Source organism: Aotus nancymaae, unplaced genomic scaffold, assembly GCF_030222135.1.
Source record: "Aotus nancymaae isolate 86718 unplaced genomic scaffold, 86718_ANA_hifiasm-v0.15.2.pri h1tg000059l, whole genome shotgun sequence".
Lineage (NCBI taxonomy): Eukaryota > Metazoa > Chordata > Mammalia > Primates > Aotidae > Aotus > Aotus nancymaae.
Genome location: NW_026988473.1, coordinates 55,510,897 through 55,525,124, shown reverse-complemented (window position 1 = coordinate 55,525,124; position 14,228 = coordinate 55,510,897). Strand labels below are relative to the sequence as shown.

Here is a 14,228-nt window from a genome sequence, read left to right as displayed (position 1 = left end):
TGTAGCATTGTTTGTGATTTTGCCCAGAGATGTAGTCATTGATATGGCTAGGGACCACATGGACAGGCTCAGGGGATGGGAGACTTATGACGTTTGGACGTTGACTCTTGGTTACATGTCCTCCTGGGATTTGAACATGTGAGTCATTTGGAGTCTGCATCTGTACTAAGCTCTCCTTGCCAAATTCTGCAGCCTGTCACTGATAGCCACAGCTCTCTGTACTTACTGTTGCCTTCTTCCTCACTCTGGCCCAGGGATTCTTCCCATTTTCTCTTTTGGAATGAGAAAACAGAACAAGTTTTTTAACTTTTAGGTACTTGAACCTTGGGTCCAGGGAACCTGGATGTATCAGCTGGACTGATCTTGAGTGAGATCTTCATGTTGGAACTCAGGGTTGCTATCTGAGATACAGATGTTATAGAGGATACAGCCCATCCTGGCTCATTTTGTTCAGACTGAAGTGACTCCAGGCGGACACCGTGGTGCCAAACCCTACCTAGATAGGGCATCTGCCTAGGTAACAGAATTATATATACATATAAAAACAAAAAACAAACCAAAACTGTCTTGAGACTTGTTCTGACATGCTGAAGCTATTATCCTTTTCCCCTACAACTTAGTTATATAGGGACTGATTACTCTAGAGTCCATCTTTAATGGAGTGTATTGGCCCTCTTAGAGACCCTGTGCCTCACTTAATTCAGTGTTTAGAGCAGTGGTTCTCAGCTGGGGGCAGTTTTACCCTTCCATGGGACATTGAACAAAATCTGGAGACATTTTTTAATTGTTATGATTGGCAGCATGCTACTGGCATCCAGTAGGTAGATGCCAGCGATGTTGTTAAGCATCCTGTGATGCACAGGACAGCCCCCACAAGGAAGAATTATCTTATCTAAAATGTCATTGGTGCAGAGACTCAGAAACCCTAGTCTAGAGTGACTTCTGCCTGTCACCACTGTGGTGTAGGGTGCTGATAGAGGAGTTTCTGTACGCCAAGATTCTATGCCCAGGCTTGTATCAAGGCATCCTCCCAGTAGACAAAAGGCCCTTGATGTACTGCTGGCCTTAGGCCTTTCTAGCAATAAAAAAGTGGCCTTCTTTCCACTCTACATGCCAAATAGAAAGGCCCCTTTGTGCTGGATGAGGCCTAGTTCCCTTGGCAGCAGTGGCAGGAGTGTGTTGTTCTTTGTACTTTACAGGCTAGCACTTGTCTATCTGCCTCATATCTGTGTGTCACTCACTTATGCCTTCATTACCTGACACTCCAGACCATAGTAAACGATAACATCTGTAATGCATTAGGATATATATTTATTTTCAGGAATAATATATTCTAGTCCATTTTACTTTACTTCTCTCGCACTTTTTTTTTTTTTCGAATCAGGGTCTTACTCTGTCACCCAGGCTGGAGTGCACTGTTGCATTTCAGCTCACTGCAACCTCTGCCTCCCAGACTTAAGCGATCCTCTCACCTCAGCCTCCTGAGTAGCTGGGACTATAGGCATGTACCACCACTCCCAGCTAATTTTTTTGGTATTTTTTTTGTAGAGATGGGGTTTTGTCATGTTTCCCAGGTTGGTCTTGAATCCCTGGGCACAAGCGATTCACCTGCCTCAGCCTCCCAATGTGCTGGGATTACAGGCATGAGCCACCAAGCCCATCTCTCAACACTTCCTTTTTTTTTTTTTTTTTTTGAGACAGAGTTTTGCTCTGTTGCCCAGGCTGGAGTGCAGTGGTGTGATCTCAGCTCACTGCAACCTCTGCCTTCCAGGTTCAAGCAATACTCCCATCTCAACCTCCCAATTAGCTGGAATTAGAGGCATATGCTACCATGCCCAGCTCATTTTTGTATTTTTAGTAGAGATGGGATTTCACCATGTTGGCCAGGGTGGTCTCGAACTCCTGACCTCAGATGATCCATCCACCTGGCCTCCCAAAATGCTGGGATTACAGGTGTGAGCCACCATACCTGGCTTTTTTTTTTTTTTTTTTTTTTTTGAGAAAGTCTCAGTCTGTCATCCAGGCTGGAGTTCAGTGGCACAATCTCAGCTCACTGCAACCTCCACCTCCTGGGTTCAAGCAATTCTCGTGCCTCAGCCTCCTGAGTAGCTGGGATCACAGGCATGTGCCACCCCCTCAACACTAATTTAACCCCAGCTATGTCATCCTTCTTTTCTCAATGGTATCTCTTGGAAATTAATTTATCTTTTTCTTCCAATATATTCTAGTCTGGGAATTAGAAATTTAACCAAGCACTGACTAAGCACCCGTCACTTAAGCTTGTAGTGTCTTGTCTTCTAGGATGCATAGCTGGACACACTGTGTCTGCCTCATTTATTTCCTCTGCCACCTCCCACGCCTCTGCAAATAGTCTAATCTACCTCCAAAGGCACTCAGTTTCCGAGCTTTTGTTCTGAGGTCCAGCATCTTCTTGAGGACTTTAAGAGATTGAGTATTTTTGCCTTCGACTTTATTTTAGTTAGGTTGTCTTCCTGATTATCTGCCTTGCATCACATGCTGGGCTGAGAGGAATAGCTGTTTTTGTTTGTTTTATTTTGTTTTGTTTGTTTTTGAGACAGGGTCTTATTCTGCTGCCCGTGCTGGAGTGCAGTGGTGCAGTCATGGCTCACTGCAACCTTGAACTCCTGAGCTCAAGTTATCCTTCCACTTCAGCCTCCCAAGTAGCTGGGACTATAAGCATGTGCCACCACGCCTGGCTAATTTAAAAAATTTTTCTTTTGTACAAATGGGCTTTTGCTGTGTTCCTCAGGCTTGTCTCAAACTCCTGGCCTCCAGTGATCCTCCTGTCTCAGCCTCCCAAAGTGCTGGGACAGGCATGAACCACCATGTCTGGCCAAATGCTTGTTTTTTTGACAAGCATTTCAGAAGTTACTCATCCATATGAACTGTATATTTTTCTAAGGAGTTTTTGTTGTTGTTTTGAGGCCCACATCAAATCATTTCTGGAACCTCTCATTTAGAGTAGTTCTTATTGATGCCATTGTATATGAAGCTCTTAGTTTAGAAACAGTGGATGAGCAAAAACGAATAGGCATATTCCATGCCTTCAATGTTTTCTGCCTATTAAAGGTAAATTAGGCCAGGCCTGGTGACTCATGCCTATAATCTTATCACTTTGGGAGGCTGAGGTGGGAGAATTGCCAGAGGCCAGGAGTTCTAGACCAGCCTGGGCAACGTAGGGAGATGGGCAACATCTCTACAAAAAGTAAAATAATTTGACCGGGTGTGGTGGCTCACGTCTATAATCCCAACACTTTGGGAGGCTGAGGTGGGAGGATCATTTGAGGCCAGAAGTCTGAGACCAGCTAGCCAACATGGTGAAGCCCTGTCTGTACTGAAAATAGAGAAATTAGCTGGGTGTGGTGGTGTGCACCTGTAATCCTAGCTACTACAGAGACTGAAGCAGGAGAATCACATAAACCCAGGAGGTGGAGGCTGCAGTGAGCTGAGATTGCACCACTACACTCCAGCCTAGGTGATAAAGCAAGACCCTGTTTCAAAAAAACAAAACAAAGACAAAGACAAAAACAAAAACAAAAAAGAGTTAGCCTGACATGATAGTGGTACTTGCCTGTAGTCTTAGCTACTCAGGAGGCTAAGGCAGGCAGCTCTCGAGTCCAGGAGTTCAAGGCTGCAGCAAGCTGTGACCATACCACTGCACTCAAGCCTCGGTGATAGAGCAAGACCTGTCTCTTAAAAGAAAAAAGATATGGATCTTACGAGAAGACAGTGATGAATCTCACCATATCATTCAACTTCAAAACTTTTTTGGCTTCTTGCTGCTTACAGCAGTGGTTTTCAAATTTGAGGAATGTACAAGTTCCTTTTAAGGTAAATAATTCATCTTGGACCTGAAGTGCTGCTTAAACTATTTTTATTATAATGTTATTTAAGTATGTGCAAACATAAAACAAGGTTTAAGTCACTGTATAAAATTTGTATACCAATGCAAACAAAAACAGATTTATGCTTCAAGTAAAAATAAACTTCAGATCCAATAAAATGATGCTTTTTTGCTGAAAATCAGTTGCTTTCAGGCTCTCTTAAGTTCAGCATGTCTGTATTGCTGGGTACCAGGTGATGACTCATTCCTCCCACCATTTTTCTTTATTTAAGCTACTATGAAACTTTGATTCATGATCTCATTTGACCTTCACTGGCCTGGAACGTATTCCTTGTGTATTGTGTATTAAATCTACTTCTACTCCTTCATAATTGACTTTTAACAAAGTATAAGGATAACTTTGTTTTCTGTATGTTGAAACACAATACAGATATCAAAATTATTTTAAAAGGCTACTTTTTATGACTATCCATTTAAAAAATCACATTATAGCCGGGCGTGGTGGCTCACGCCTGTAATCCCAGCACTTTAGGAGGCCGAGGCGGGTGGATCATGAGGTCAATAGATCGAGACCATCCTGGTCAACATGGTGAAACCCCGTCTCTACTAAAAAAAAATACAAAAAATTAGCTGGGCATGGTGGTGCGTGCCTGTAATCCCAGCTACTCAAGAGGCTGAGGCAGGAGAATTGCCTGAACCCAGGAGGCGGAGGTTGCGGTGAGCCAAGATTGTGCCATTGCACTCCAGTCTGGGTAACAAGACTGGAGTCTCAAAAAAAAAAAAAAAAAAAAGAAATATCACATTATATTATTGAGGAATCACTAGCTCTAGTGCTCCATGTATGGTGATGATGCAATTTGCCATATTGCGAATGACCACTCAGTTGTTGCTTCAGTTAGAGTTCATTCCTTTTATGACAGAAAATCATTTCAATCTGATATAAGCAAAAAGGGAAATGTGTTTCTTGCATAAAACTGAAATATCTATGAATAGGGCTTTCTACAGGCATGATCTGACTCAGGGCTTAAATTACGTCGGCTGGATTGTTTTTTTTGAGACAGGGTCTCACTCTGTTGCCCAAGCTGGAGTGCAATGGCACAATTGTGACTTATTGCAACCTTGACCTCCTGGGCTCAAATGATCCTCCCACCTCAGCCTCCTGAGTAGCTGGGACCACAGGCTCACATCACCACACCTGGCTAATTTTATTTATTTTATTTTATTTTATTATTTTATTTTATTTCATTTTTTTTGGAGACGGAGTTTCGCTCTTGTTACCCAGGCTGGAGTGCAATGGCACGATCTTGGCTCACCGCCACCTCCGCCTCCTGGGTTCAGGCAATTCTCCTGCCTCAGCCTCCTGAGTAGCTGGGATTACAGGCATGCGCCACCATGCCCAGCTAATTTTTTGTACTTTTAGTAGAGACGGGGTTTCACCATGTTGACCAGGATGGTCTCGATCTCTTGACCTCATGATCCACCCGCCTCGGCCTCCCAAAGTGCTGGGATTACAGGCGTTAGCCACCGCGCCCGGCATTTAAAAAAAATTTTTTAGTAGAGACAGGGTCAAACTATATTGCCCAGGCTGGTCTTGAACTCTGGAGTTCAAGCAATCCTCCTGCCCTGGCCTCTCAAAGTGCTGGGATTATAGGCATGAGCTACCGTGTCTGGCCTATATTAATTTATCTTGATCAGGGCTGTCTAATAGAACTTTCTACAATAATGGGAATGTTCTATAATTTATGCTGTCCAATATGGTACCCGCTAGCCATATCTAGCTATTGGGCACTTGAAGTTTGGCTAGTGCCATTGAAGAACTGAATTTTTAATATTTAATTTTAATAAATTTAAATAGCCACTTGTGGCTGCTGCACTGCTTGGACAGTGCAGCTTTGAATAATAACATTAAATAAGAGAATGGCTATAAAGTGCTTCCCAGTGTGCGCTATACTAAGCACACAATAGATGTGAGAGGAGGAGAGGTCTATAGATTCTGTCCTGAAACGGGCTGGGCCTCACCTAACTGGCAAGAGCAACCTGAGTTAGGCTCATCCCAGGACAATACTAGGAGCTATCTTAGCATGGTAGTCAAGACTCTTTGTGACATGGCTTCAACTTTCTTCTGCCACTACCTTCCATATATTCTATATTCTAGACCAGGGGTCCCCAACTCTGGGCCATGGACCAGTATTAGTCTATGGCCCAGTAGGTACTGGTCTGTACAACAGGAGATAAGTGGTGGATGAAGGAGCATTGCTGCCTGAACTCCACCTCTTGTCAGATCAGCATCGGGATTAGATTCTCATAGGAGTGCAAACCTATTATGAACTGCACATGTGAGGAATCTAGGTTACGTGCTCCTTATGAGAATTTAACTAATGCCTGATGATCTGAGCTGGAACAGTTTCCTCATAAAACCATCTCCCTGCCCCAGGTCCATGGAAAAATTATCTTCCATGAAACTGGTCCCTCGTGCCAAAATGGTTAGGGACTGCTGTTTCAGACACATCAAATTTCACATCTTTTCTTTTGCACCTGTCTTCATTCTGTATCAAGAACCTTCCTCCCCCCACACCCATGAAGTATTTCAGAAAAGTTTCTACTAATCCTTTATGTTGCAATACATCATCTTCTCTGAGGCTGTCCTTGAACCCCTAGGCAGTTATTTCCTTTCTCCTCTGTGCTCTGTGTATGTTTCTTTATCAGGATCTGTGCTTTACTCATGCTGTTTAGCTTTTGATCTCGTCCATTGGATTGGGAACTAACTTCCTCCAGGCTTGGCACTAAGTAGGCCCCTTATGAATGCTCAGTTGAATAGTTGGATAGATGGATGGATGGATAGTTGATTCTCAACCCGGTTCACAACAGTTTAAAAATATTCCAAAATCAGATTTATTGAGGTATAATTTACATAAAAGATGATACACCTATTTTAAATGTACAGTTGGATGTATTTTGACAGATGTTATCATTTGTGTAACCACCACCACATTCAAGATATAGAATATATCCATCACCTTATAATGTTGCATTTGTGATTTTTCCCAGTCAGTCCCCACCTCCCTTCCTGGCTCCAGCTGACCATTGATCTACTTTCTATCACTATAAATTTGTCTTTTCCAGGATTTCATATAAATAGACTCACCGTGTATACTCCTTTCATACTTAGGATTTTATCGGGCAGAGAGATATTAAACATACAAATATGGTAAATATTAAGGTCAATATGACCATGATGATAAATGCAAGCAGTGCTTGGCATTCTGGAGTCATAGCTTTGCTTGTCTTTTTTCACAGTATACAATTGGACCGTGGATGAGGTGGTACAGTGGCTGATCACATATGTGGAGCTGCCTCAGTATGAGGAGACCTTCCGGAAGCTGCAGCTCAGTGGCCATGCCATGCCAAGGTCAGGAGGGGACTGGATTTTCTTCATTTGAGGGTACAGGGAATGGGCTGGAGTGGGCCTGCCTTCAGATTGCTCTGGCCGGTTAGGTGAGGTTCTGTCCTTTTCAGGGCAGCGTCTATAGATCTTGCCTTTTCTCACATCTGTTGTGCACTTGCTATAAAATATAATGGGCACTTTGCATCCACTCTCTTCTTTAATATTTCTGTCAATCCTGGGAATAGTACTAATAGGTGCCATTTACTGATTGCTTAGTACATGCCAGGCATTCTACTCAACACTATATACAGTATCTCATTTAATTCTTACATCAGTCATGTAAGATGGGTATTATTGTATATAGATGATGAAACTGGTTAAGTAACTTTCCCAAGGTCACAAACATGACTAGTTAGGGGCAAAACTGAGATTTGAATCTGGGTATACATCAAAGCCTGTGGTGTTTCTCTCTTTTTTTTTTCTGTCACGAGGAGCTGCCTCTTTTATCACCCAGGAGCCTCGGGGCTCTTTTAGTCTCCCCTGGGTTATCCATATACAGCTTAGTTATAATAAAAATGGTACAGAGGAGAGGTTAATCGTCATTGGCCCCAGCCTCTTCTCTGGGATGACTCCAACAGCTGTTGTATCATAACTCTTTGCCTCCTTTACATGCTCAATATGCTAGGGCTTGTGCTGGGAGTGGGGAGGGGATGGAGTGCTGCTTGGACTTCTTGTTATGTCAAACTAGTGCCATATGTCATTCAGTCATTAATCCATTTACTTATTCATCCAACAAATATTTACTGGGTACCTGCTCTGTGCCAAGCACTTGTGCTGGGTGCTGGGGATAAAGATGACAACAACCTGCCCTTGCCCTCAAAGGGCTTACTGTCTGGTAAGTGCTGACTATATATAATCCGTCATCTTATTATGTAGGTGCATCTGGTTTTGAGCTTCGGCAAAGGGGAAACGGGGAGGTGAAGCTGTTGGAATGCCCACACATTGCAGTCTCCAGCCACAGAGCTACTGAGCACTGCTGTCCAGGCCTAGCTGAGCTGGCTGTTCCCTCCTCTGCTGCCTGCAGCCTCTTCTTCACAGCTTCTCCCTACTCTGGAGAGAGTAATAATCTTAATGTTTGTACCTCCCTTTATAGAGTGCTTTCCTACCTATTATTTCAGTTGATTCTCACAACTCTGGGAGGAAGAGTATCCCATCTTTTGGGTGAGCAAACTGAATCTCAAATATTTTATAATTTATCCAAGCTGGTAAGTGGCAGAGTTGGGATTTGAACCCAGGTCTGTCATGTTCTAAATGCCCTGTTTTTTTTTTCACTGCATCTTCCTCTTGTGCTATGTGGTTAAAGATAGATTCCTTTCAATATTCAGTTTAGTTCTATTTTATAAAACTTCACTAAGCACCTATACCATGTGCCGTGCTTTCTGCTGGGCCCTGAGGACAAAGAGATGCATTCAATCTGACCCCTGATTTGAGGAGCTCCATGTTTAATAGAAAGGTAGATGATTGATGACTAAGATCCAAGATTTAGGGTTCTTTCTTGCTACCCACAGAAATAGCAATATTGCCTTGTGGATCCCTGGACCATTTTCTTCATGGGGGATATCTATGGCTTGGATTAAAACTGCAAAGCATAGGATAAGAAGTCAGTTCTTAGGTCATGGGTTCACTTAGCATTTTTGTGGCTAGAATTAGAGCCAAGACCAGATCCAGCCAGGCTGGGCACAGGTGTAGGGGATGCCAAGCTGTGGCACCTTAGTGACAGCAGGAAGCATGGGGCCTTCAGTGCTTGGGGTGGAGTGAAGGTGGTTCTAGGCCCATCACTGGCTCACATGGTATGATGAGAATAATCTAGCAGAGTTCATTCTCTGGCTTTGCCACTTACTTGTGTGTGACTTTGGGCAAGTTACTCAACTCTAAGTCTCCGTTTTCTTATCTAGAAAGTGGCATTAATAATGGAACTGAGTTTTTAAGGTTGTTGTGAGGACTGAATGAAATATTGTATGTAAAGTATCAGAACTGTACCAGACACACATTACTTGCTTAGTCAATGTTACCTCTTTTTTCATTTCTTTCATTGCTTAGAAGCAGATAGCATTCCAGTTCATAGGTTTCTTTGAGAAATAGACTATAGAAAAGGTGACAATGTTTATTCTCATTAGTCAGACAAACTGCAGCACATCTGGCAGAAGTACTTTAAAGAGGAACCCCAAGAACTCCCAGGCTTGTAGGAAGCATCTAATTTTACATCAGTTTACACAGAAGGAATCTGAGGTCCTGGGGAAGGAACAAAACAACTTTTGATAGGGCAAGTGAGTCACTAGTAGAGCTGAGATGAGAAGCCAGCTCTGACCACTCCCACTCCCCATCACAGTGCCTCACTGCCTCTCTTATCAGTGGGCTTGATTGCTTTCCAAGGCCAGAGAAGGAAGTAACTATTCCTACACGCTCAGACAGGAGTGTAAATCACACTGTGATGTCAGAAACTTCTTTTCTAGCTGGGGAAATAAAGCTATGCATCAGAAAAGAGCACCAACCTTATAGAGTAGTATGGAATTAAGTGCTTATTTGTGGGACCTAGACCAGTGGATTTCAACCTTTCCTGTCTTTTACCCCTCTCCTCCAATATCCACTGTGTTCCAGCAGAAGAGAACAAAGTTTCATTTTTCCTAGGTCATTTTCTTGTTTACAGGCTCTCTCTCATTAAAGTTATCACTGATAGTATGGGTGGAGGTCATAAAAAATTACAGTAATTTTATTGGAGGTAACTTGTATTGCAGTGACTCAAATACAAGCTAACAGGACTAATTCCATTTTTGTCATCAGTGGTTAATTGAATTTTCTTTTCCTTTTCTATATTTCATTTCAGTAGCACATCAGCAGGTTTATATATAATGACAGTGGGTTTAAGTAGGATAATTCATAAGTCCCAGAGTCACTGGGTCATATGGCCTGACAGTTTGACCTGGGCTGCACAGGAAATGCATTTATAAGTGGTGGGAAGTGGGGACAATATGTAGAGTATATACCCTGGAAGGAGAAGCACAACAGAAAATTTAGTTGGGTGTGGGAATGGCCACAGACAGGTAATCCCTAGAGGATAGGGTGCTTAAGTTGGCGGATATGGAGAAAGGGCTGAACAAATTCTTGGCAAATATTATATGTCCCTCTGTATTCCCTGTTGAGACCCAACTGGTATAGACTCTGTGTTCTAGAGTGCAGAGGGGAGCAATTACTAAGAGCTAAAAGTGTTCCTGGAAGAGGTGGGTAATCCTACCAGGATCCTTGTTGGCTTTACTGGCAGTAAAATGACCAGCTACTCTTTGCCTCAACAGGCTAGCTGTCACCAATACCACCATGACAGGAACTGTGCTGAAGATGACAGACCGGAGCCATCGACAGAAGCTGCAGCTGAAGGCCCTGGATACAGTACTTTTTGGGCCTCCTCTCTGTGAGTCCTGTGTAGAGAAGGGCTACTGCTGTGCCATGGAAACGAAAGCTGTTGTAGTAGATAGGCTAAGGCTCTGGGTCTCCTAGGCACATCTGCAAGGCAGCACCTCCACCATTTCCACCGGTATTAAAGTATGAAAGAATCTTGCATTTTATTTCAGACACATAGCAACATGCATTCATTAAATACTTTAAGGAAATCATCTGCATTGTGTCAGTGTTGTGTTGGACCCTGTAGGAAGACCTGGAATGAATCATGTTCTGCCCTGCAGGGATAACATGAGTGTTCTACAGAGGTACACAGTGCTTCTGAGACCCAGAGGAAGGTTAGTAAAGGTATCCTATAGACAAGATGACATGTGACCTCTGCCTTTAAGGGTGGATAGAGCTCTATTGTATGGAAGTGGCAAAACAGGACATTCTAGGCAGAGTAAACAACCTGAGCAAGACTACAAAAGCTAAAATATGAAACGTATGCTCAGCAATAGAAGTAACCCACTATGGGCTGAAAGCTTTTTAGCTGTTACCTACTTCCATATTTCATTTCAATTGCACATCAGCAGGTTTATATATATAATGACAGTGGGTTATTGTAGACATGTAGAGTACATGAACTGATTAGTGAACATCTTTGTATCATTGAATGACCAAGGAGGACTAAGTCGGTTTTCACTGAAGCAGTAGACACACTCAGGCCTAAGAAAGGGTGGTCTGTTCAGCCAGGGGTAGTTAAAAGAATTAGGTTGTTCAGTCTCTACAGATCTATGTGGTGGGAATGGCCAGCCCTGCCATCCTTTTTCTAATTCTAAGTGAACCAAGGGGGAACAAAAAGTAGTGAGATTTCTTGGAAAATTATTCTTGACCAAACAGGCTCTTAGGGCCCACTTTCTGCTCTTTGGGAATGGCTGGAATCAATTTAGGATGCCGTCTGTAGAATGCTATTGAACCAGGAACAAGTCCAGAGAAGCAGCTGGCAGGCAAGGTCAGAGGCAATATAACATTTCCCTGTCTATGAATATGGCTTGGCAAATGTGCAAGCTGATGTCTCAATACAAGTGGATCTATACTTTTTGAAAGTATGAAACAGAGCAACCTGGGAAAAGACTACTGTTTCCACTTTCTTTGCCACCTTTTTTTGGGGGAGTGGAGGGTACTAGGACACATTTTGCTCATCTTCATTGGTAGGTTTTGAATAATGACACAGTGAATGGTTCTACTCTTTGTGTAAGTCCTAGTCTCTGTATTGAGCAATGGCCCTTCAGTCATTCGCTAACATTTATTGAGTACATTTTGTATACTAGTATAAATAGCAAGGTCCCTGCTCTCAAGTACTTCCATCTAAATGGAGATAGCCATGTCTACAAATACAGTAAAGTGTTAACAAATATAGTAAGTGTTATAGCTATTATATAAGTCTTTCCAAAGTTCAACTGGGGGTGCAAACTAGGGAGGAGTTTCCTATTGGAGTCCAGGAAACTTTATGGAGAAAGTAATTCTTGAGCTGAGTCTTGAAAGATGAGAAGTGGCCTATTAAACTCTCCCTGTTAACAGCTTAAACATCTCTTTGTATATACCAACAAGAACACTTACACCCAACTATAAAAACTAGGCTACTTTTGCAAAGGTTTTCTTCTGTCACCACCTGGCAAGGGAAGGCTTTCAGCAGCCTGAAAATCTTCCTTAGACTTGCAATATATATTATCAAGCTGTATGTGTTCTGTATCAAAATCGGATTTACCATGTCTGAAAGCATACAGTAGAAACTACAGGTTAAAGCAGTCAAGGATTTTATCTGGAAAAATTAGCTAGCATTGGAACCAGAATGCTGGGGACATGGTACTGGGTCTAGGATATCAGAACCAACAAGAGGGGTCCTGGTGGAGCAGGTTAGACTGATACCAGGACAGGGATATTTTTCTCTTAGGCTTATTGTATGTAGCCTGTGTGCTGCATGTGATCTAATCTGAGGAAGGTCAGAGATCAGCAAGAAAACGATCTTCCTGAGACAGGGAGAACACAGGTACTGAAGCTAAGAATATATTTCATGATGACTGGGATAGTTATAATAATAATAGTTTTTTAAAATGGAAAATAACAAGTATTGGCAAAGGTATAGAGAAATTGGAACTTTTGTACATTGCTGGTGAAAAGGTAAAACGCTTCAGCTACTGTATAAAATAATCTGGTGGTTTCTCAAAAATTAGATACAGAGTTACCATAGAACCTTGCAGTTCCATAATTAGGTATATATGCAAAGAGTTGAAAAGAGGTACTCAAACAAGTACGTGTACATGCATGTTCATAGCAGCACATGTCATAAGAGCCAAAAAATAAAACAACCCAAATGTCTATTAATGGATGAATAGATAAATACATTGTGGCTCAATGGAATATTATTCATCTATAAATGGAATGAAGTTCTGATACATGCTACAATGTGGATGAACCTGGAAAATGTTATGCTAAGTGAAAGAAGCCAGACACAAAAGGTCACATATTATATGATTCTATTAATATGAAATAATTAGAATAGATAAATCCACAGAGACAGAATATAGACTGAAAGTTGGCAGGGGTTGGTGGGAGGAGGGAATGGGAAGAAACTGCTTACTGGGTAAGAAAATTTACTGTGGAGTGATAGAAATGTTTTGGGACTAGATAGAGGTGGTGGTTGCATAACATGAATATATTATATGCTACTAAATTGCTTACTTTAAAAGCATAAGCAACAAAAGAAAGAAGAGTTAAACTGGACTTCACCAAAATAAAAAAGTTTTATACTTCAAAGAACGTACCAAGAAAGTGAAAAGACAACCCACAAAATGGAGAATGTATTGGGAAACATTTTTCTGAGAAAGCTCTACTATCCAGAATGTATAAAAAATTCTTGCTAGATGCAGTGGCTCATGCCAGTAATCCCAACACTTTGGGAAGCCGAGGTGGACAGATCACCTGAGGTCAGGAGTTCGACAATAGCCTGGCCAACATGGTGAAACCCCATCTCTACTAAAAAAATACAAGAATTAGCTGGATGTGGTGGCACATGCCTGTAATCCCAGCTATTCAGGAGGCTGAGGCATGAGAATTGCTGGAACCTGGGAGGCAGAGGTTGCAGTGAGCCAAGATCATGCCACTGCACTCCAGCCTGGGCGACAGAGTGAGACCCTGTCTCAAAAAGAAAAAAAAATGCACAAAGGATTTGAACATATATTTATATATTCCATAGTTCAATAGCCAATATACACCTGAAACAATGCTCAACATCATTATCAGAGAAATGCAAATCAAAACCAAAATGAGGTATCACTTTTTACCCACTAGGATATAATAATAAAGACATTAACAAGTGTTGGTGAGGATGTGTAGAAATTAGAACAATAGCCAAAAAGTGGAAGCAACTCAAACGTCTGTCAGTTGATGAATGGAAAAATAAATATGGTATATACATACAATAGAATATATATATATGTATATTTTTTGAAACAGAGTCTCGCTGTCTGCCATGCTGGAGTG

The 14,228-nt window shown here is 42.0% G+C and overlaps 1 protein-coding gene across 6 annotated transcripts in view; it reads left to right on the top strand.

The window, feature by feature from the left end:
• The window catches only part of STIM1 (stromal interaction molecule 1), a 251,042-nt gene that overhangs the window by 200,812 nt on the left and 36,002 nt on the right, over positions 1-14,228 (top strand). For all 6 annotated transcript variants that reach the window (XM_012456837.2, XM_012456838.3, XM_012456836.3 and 3 more), the window contains 2 exons: positions 7,163-7,274; positions 10,601-10,716. In XM_012456837.2, the coding sequence (XP_012312260.1) occupies positions 7,163-7,274; positions 10,601-10,716 (228 nt within the window). The remainder of the gene's footprint in view (positions 1-7,162; positions 7,275-10,600; positions 10,717-14,228) is intronic.